The 7078-nt window shown below is 34.8% G+C and overlaps 1 protein-coding gene across 2 annotated transcripts in view; it reads left to right on the top strand.

The window, feature by feature from the left end:
- Window positions 1-4638: 4638 nt before the first annotated feature.
- LOC128991665 (Y-box factor homolog) overlaps window positions 4639-7078 on the top strand; it is a 29706-nt gene continuing 27266 nt past the window's right edge. For both annotated transcript variants that reach the window (XM_054414752.1, XM_054414751.1), the window contains exon 1: window positions 4639-4801. In XM_054414752.1, coding sequence (XP_054270727.1) covers window positions 4741-4801 — 61 coding nt within the window. In that variant the 5' untranslated portion in view covers window positions 4639-4740. The remainder of the gene's footprint in view (window positions 4802-7078) is intronic.

The following is a 7078-nucleotide window of genomic DNA, read 5'->3' as shown; positions in this document are numbered from 1 at the left end:
AGGGTCCCTTCAGCCGCTCCGCACGACGGACAACACCAACAGTTCCAGAAATCGTTCCAGTTTTTTGTGAAACAGATTATTAAGAGAAATTACATGAAATAACAAGGACACCAAAGCTAAGCTATATAAGCTTATAAGCTATAGTCTGACACTAAACAACCTCATGGTGGAAGGAAAATACGGGAATAGAACACCTATGTATTTTCCTTCCACCATGAAACAAGAAACAACCCTACTTGCGACGTTGCCAATTCTACCAGGCCGCGGCCTGAAATTAAAGGTGGCCGTGGGTAGGGTCTTTTGTCTATGAAAATACGGTGAAGTTGTCGCCTATTTTTTTTAGCTTTTGTTGCCCTCTGAATAATGAACTCGGTTGCTTTTGATTGATATGAGTTTTTTGTCGTGAGCTTCACCATGTGACATCGAGTATCTATGTTTGCTTACAATTAATTCCTGTATATAATAGTCGGTTTCAGTTCTCCGATGATTATAATACAGATATATTTAAATTTTAACTGGTTTTTGAGGTGTTCGAAGGTATATTAAGAATTCCTCTCCTATTCCCAAGAATCAAACAAATAAAGGCGGCTATCCAGTTTGGTTCATTCAAGTTGGTCCGCAGCACCGCAGCATAAAGTGTTCGCAGTGTTTACTGTTTTACGAAGCCTATTTTTGAGCATGTAGTTTGAAAGTGGTGGTTTTTTCTGGGGCCACCCTGTGTGACCTCAGCAAGATTTTACACTATTGATGATGACATTTTGCTAAAAGAATTGAACTACTATGGTGTACATGGTATAAGTCTCAAACTGCTGGGGTACTATTTGGCCGAGCGTGTGCAGGTGGTTTCTTCCCATAACTTATAGGGTAGAAGCTACCGTAGGTCACTAGGTAAGACTTGGACCCAGTACCGAATTACTTTTTCGTTTTGACGTTCCCAGAGGAAAGAATACCATTCGTTCAAATCCATACATAAGTCATAAGTCCGTTGGCATGATAACTCGAGTCGCTGGGAGGGCCCACCAGGGAGCCTGGGGCGTATGGGCTACCCCCCAGTCTGGAGCGGGGTTCTGTGGGTTCCCCCAGGAAAATTTTAAAAGCAATATGTTGAAATTAGCGTTTTTACGCTATTTTAAGACATTAATATAACAAACCTAGCTCGATATTCAAAGAGTTTATAAAGTCTGAGATTATAAAGCGGCTTTATTTACGTCAATGGGGTCAGGGCAGGTTGCTTACCTGTACAATACACATTAAACTGTATTTTTGTGTCCATGCCAACTTTTCACATCCATTTATAACATCCGAAATATATGGTAAGCTATTTTGAAGAATGCCTGATAACCATGCCGTAAGAGTAATATTGTTCGTTACATTATTGTTGAAGGCAAATGAAAACAAAATAATGTCACAAAAAATAGGTTTATATTAATTCATTATACTAGACAAAGTTGTTAGTTTATACACATTCTAAGAAATTGGTCTTTTTATTACTACTGTTGGAATTTTTTATTTAAGAATAACTCAGAAACTGGTGAAAAATTTACAACATGTGTCAAAAAATGTCATAAAAAATCTGTAACTATCTTACTAATATTTTTTCATACTAATAACATTTTTCTTGGATCTCAATTTGTTATACCTTATCCTGGCTTGTAGGGAGGGGCAGCTGCCCCCCTGCCACTCTCTGGGCCCAAGGCACACTAAAAATACGCCATACGTGTAAATATAGGATAGTTTTTTGAACTACTGTAGTTCGTAACAGTATGATTGGACTAACTTATGAGAACTTGGTTTTATGTGGTAAAATGACTTTTCCAAGTTTTAACCCTCATCAAAATTTTTGTTCATTTTCTCTCAAAATAACTTGTAGAGTTAAAAAATAGAATTTTGTAAGTTGGGGCGTAGTTGTACGCCTATAGTTTACAGAGAAAAGTCAATGATTCTGTAAATAAAAAAAATCCTATGTTAATAACAAAATCCGCCTTAAATTAAATTTTTGTACGGTGGTACGACGGCCCTGAAGGTTTCTTCAGGTTCAACATTCAGTTTCTTTTTGTTTTTCATTTACTTCGACTTTATTCTCGAAGTACTTTGACTTTATTCTAGAAGTAATTCGACTTTATTCTCGAAGTAGCTCGACATTTATAGTCTAATTTCAACACACAAACTGAATGTCCCTTCAGGGCCGTCGTAAGTTTGTTATATGTTTGATTGATTGTTTTCTTTTTCTTTTTCTTTTGACACGATTGTCATGAACTTTGTACCATAGACTAACCAACACAAGGGAGTATGTTTTATCTATGTTTGTACTTAGTTTTAACGACATTAAAGCATTTCATTTTATTTTATAATTTTACGGCAACTGCAACCACGACTATTTAGTTAAATGTTAATGTTGACTAGCAGAGTACGGTACCCGTCCTTCGTACGGGGTTGGCATAGAAGTATAAAATGCTTATTGTAGTTATACTCAAGCTTTGCGTTTGCAATGAGGGAGGACACAGTTCGATAAAATTTGCTTCTTTAAATTTACAATATTCTATAGTATTACACATCTACCATAGCCATAATGTTCTACCACTTCACCTAAACAATTAAAAAAAAAAAAATTACCAAAGATTCGCAAAATACCACAAATTATTCATGAAATTAAAACATAAACATAACTGTAAACAATCCTACTTTGACAGTTAGTTCTCATTGTGGATCACCCATTGGGGCGGAGCCTGAAAGTATTTTTGAGATAAGAATATGCATATATGTTAATCGGGAATGACAGCTATCATCATGCCAAATTTCAGCCCAACCCGTCCAGTGGTTTATGCGTTACTGAACTTCAAACAAACACACAAACTTTCACATTTATAATATTAGTAAGATGTCAAACAATCGTACAATAATAATTTAAACTCATGATGAATTGGTATATTCAAGGTAATTTATTTAGTAACGTAAGGTAATTCTTAAAACCAGTAAACACGTTGCTCGAAATCAAGCAATTGCAAAGAAGTAAATTAGTTATTTAAAAACTAAAGTCATCATAATTTTCGATGAGTTTAAAAGACTTTGAATTGCAAAATAAATAACAGCAATTAAATTATACAGCTGATCAAAATGTAAACAATTATCTTCTTCATAAGGATAACATGGGAACTTTAACAGCCACTGGGACAGAGCCCAAGGAAAATTTTTCAAAAATGTAATGTCAGTTTGCAAATCTACGCGACACGCTCTTTCCAATGAGAAGTCAATGGATAAAATCGGTTAAGAAATGGCGGAGGAGTTCAACCGACAAAGTTTCAGGGAGTATGTTTTATCTATGGTTTCATGTAGCGTATTAATTATACAGGGTGTCCCGGATCTCTCTACCAATATTTTAGGGCATTGATCCTGGGTATGAAACGTACCTAAATATCATATTTAAATTGTCCGGAAGTCCTTAGTTACTCACACAGCCGCCATTTTGTTTTTTTCAGTTATTAATTTTTTTCTAAAGAATGGTTAAACATACGAAATGGAAACTTTGCACAAACATTTGTGACAACTAGACAAAGCTACAAAAAAATTATGAAAATTTTTCAAATTCATAAAACAAAATGGCGGTCATTTAAAATTTTTGTAAAATCAACGGTTTTTGAGTTATTTAAGAAAGAAAATTTTAAATGGCCGCCATTTTGTTTTATGAATTTGAAAAATCTTCATAATTCTTTTGTAGCTTTGTCTAGTTGTCATAAATGTTTGTGCAAAGTTTCCATTTCGTATGTTTAACCATTCTTTAGAAAAAAATTAATAACTGGAAAAAACCAAATGGTGGCTGTGTGAGTAACTAAGGACTTCCGGACAATTTAAATATGATATTTAGGTACGTTTCTTACCCAGGATCAATGCCCTAAAATATTGGTAAAGAGTTCCGGGACACCCTGTATAGATGTAGGGGTATCAGAATCGACAGATAACTCAATAAATATTCTGCAGATAGATAGAGAGTGTTTCTTTAGCACACATCATGACATTAATGAATAACTGATTGAACAATATTTTAATTTATGCCTTCAACAGCATGAAATACTTGCAATTCTTTTATTGAAGCATGACATTTGCATAAGTGAGTGGACACTTAAAAGAAAATGACAGAAACAGAGATTAAGTTGTGTATTCTGAAATTAGACAAAAAATATTGAACTATTTCGATAATAAAGTCGAAGTACTCCGAGAGTAAAGTCGAATTACTTCGAGAATAAAGTCGAATTACTTCAAGAATAAAGTTGAACTACTTCGAGATAAAGGTCAAAGAAATGAAAAACGAAAATAAACTGAATGTTCCTTCAGGGCCGTCGTATTTCGTAAACAACGAAGCAAGAACACAGAATTTTGTTTATAATTCTGTAGACAACAGAATGACTACTAGTAAAAATTAAGCGCAGGGTATAATTTATTAAAATATTTTATTATAGCTATAAAATTATAATGTATGTATACAAAGGCCTTTAAATCAATGGTGTTGACCATTGTTGCATTCAGAGTAACAATGTTCTCTATGTACTTACTTCGGTATCGTTACGTCATTCACATTCAACCAATCAACTTCAAGCCAAAATTACCCAACAGCAGCTGCGGCTTTACCGTAGCCATCATGATGAAAGATTGAGGGAGAGGGAGTCGGAAAGTAACTGAAGACAAGGAAGCAAGGCGAACATCGGTCCGGCGTGTTTAACACCTTTTCCACCACCTTAGGACGTCATGGCTGACCCGGAGAAGCAGCCCGAACAACCAAAGGCTGTACAACAAAAGCCCGTCCTAGGTATGTTTGAGATAAGTTCGAAAATCGAGCTGGAATTTGGAATTTTTCATTGCCGCGAAATCTCCAATTTCAGTTACCACCATGTTGGGAGGCACGGGAGTCCCCTTTGTGTTGGACTATCGTGGTTGTATAGTTTTAATTAATTAAATGAACCAATCCTTATAATAATTTCAATTAAATTGCATATGTAACTATGTCACTTTACCTACAATTATCTTGAACGACCGAATTTCACGCAAAAACATGATTCTACAAGCCCTCATGCCTTGAAGGGTTTAATCTAGGAACGATACCCATTCAAACTTTACAGTTTTGGTTTAAGTTAGTTACACTTAAAATTCGTTATTAAATTGATCTCATACCAATAGTGTTCGATATGTTCTAAAGTATCAGCAGTTTTTATGGGCCTAACTGAAACTTGGGGTAGCTTAACTTAGTTAGCTTTGGCCATTTGGACCTGGCCTTAAGTGCCAGTCAGACCACATGGTCTTTTCTAAATATTCTGCAAGTGCCTGTGATTCCTAACAAAAATAATTATAGGATTGAGATTAACGTGCAACACTATCACTACCTAAGTAACTGATTGATTCATTAAAATAAAGGTTCAACTTCTAACTTGTGAGTTGAACATTTTTAATATCTGGTATGAAGTTATTCTGTCAACCTGGATTCCATTCAAAGTGCTGTCTGGGTAAATTTCCGCAGGTGGGATAATTTTGTCAAGAGTTCTTAGCAGCCTAAACTTAATTAAGAACATTTTGCGGGTAGGCTAGCCTAATCAGACTTAAGTTTTTTAGGCAGGTAGGATATATCTGTCTGTCCTTTATTGTATTATTTTCATTCCAAAACTTAAACCTTATTTTTAGCAAGGATTAAACGCTCCTTTCACACTATACGATTTCACTCGTACGAGTGTTAGGCCTAATCGTACGGGCAGATTATCGTGGGTCTGTTGCTTTCACACTAAACTTAGATACGATTTGTAATCGTACGATTAAAAAATTGTAACTCTCCACTCCACCAGAACAGATTTCATTGGCACTAGTGGAAATTGTCAAGTAACTTACTGTAGTATGGATCAAAAGCAAATAATTGGTGCTTTGATAATTTACTGGTGGAGAAAAATAAAGAAACGCGACCGTCTCCACTAGGTGCATCAAATAAATTTTGAGACCTGAGGAAGTGAGGATTTTTAGAGCATTCAGCTTTCAAGATTTGAAAAATGACGAAGGAAAGTTTTTCAATTGTGGATGTCAAGAGAATCGTACATTAAATAGCCTATCTTAAGCTTCAGGGTCAATCACATCCATAATTTTAACTTAGTTTTATATAAACAAAAATGGGTACCATCAGGGCCGGACTTAGGACTTCAGGGGCCCTGAGCAAATTTTTCAATGGGGCCCTGGGATTTCATTTTGGGGGGCCCTCCGGGGGGATTAGGGGGTATGGAATACCCCCAAGCCAAAGGGGGGTCGGAAAAATTTTCTAAATTTAGGCTTCAAATAGGCCTAGAGCAATTTAAGGCCAAATAAGCAATAAGTTCTATATAAAAAATCGTTTTTAAAAATATTAACTAGCCTATTTTTAAATATTTTTACAGTAGGCCTATCTTTTATTTTTATGGTATAAGTTAGCCTCTGGATCACTGGTTTTTACAATAAAAGGTTTAAATTACCTGTATCCGTCAAGTGATCCTGGTTTGTAGTTAATTGACTACAGCCGTTTCATGTTGTAAAAATAGTATCTTTTAATTTTATACACAAAAAATTAAAATTTTTGAAACCTAATCTCTTGCATTCACTATTTAAACAAACTATGACCAAATGTTTCAATTGCTTTGTGTAGTACCAGTGACGGCATATTTGGTATGGTAGCATGGTAGGCTACCTACCATAATATATTTGTATTAGAATTATTGATATATTTTTGTTTATTACGTATTTAAATTATCGATTATTGCCGTTGATTTGTATGATTTTTCAATATTACTACAAAATATGTGGGATTATTTTATTTTCATAATGGTTTTGGTACCTATGGCATTCTCGTTTTTATAATATGTTAAAGTCCTAGCATGAAAAGTACCATTGAGGACTTAGTTTGAGTTTTTTATTGACGAGCAAAATCTTGCAATGTCTAATAAACACTCACAAGCTTACTATTTATATGAGTAACTGAAAGATGTTTAAATGGATCCAATATATATTAATACAACACAAACATAGCATTGAATACAACATTACTCACTTCAGCTTTGTTTTTGTACTGTTAGTTTGC

Source organism: Macrosteles quadrilineatus, unplaced genomic scaffold (genome assembly GCF_028750875.1).
Source record: "Macrosteles quadrilineatus isolate MER2022 unplaced genomic scaffold, UCM_ALF_1.0 Scaffold_4__1_contigs__length_99947679, whole genome shotgun sequence".
Classification (NCBI taxonomy): Eukaryota; Metazoa; Arthropoda; class Insecta; order Hemiptera; family Cicadellidae; genus Macrosteles; species Macrosteles quadrilineatus.
This window is presented reverse-complemented; position numbering and strand designations above follow the sequence as displayed.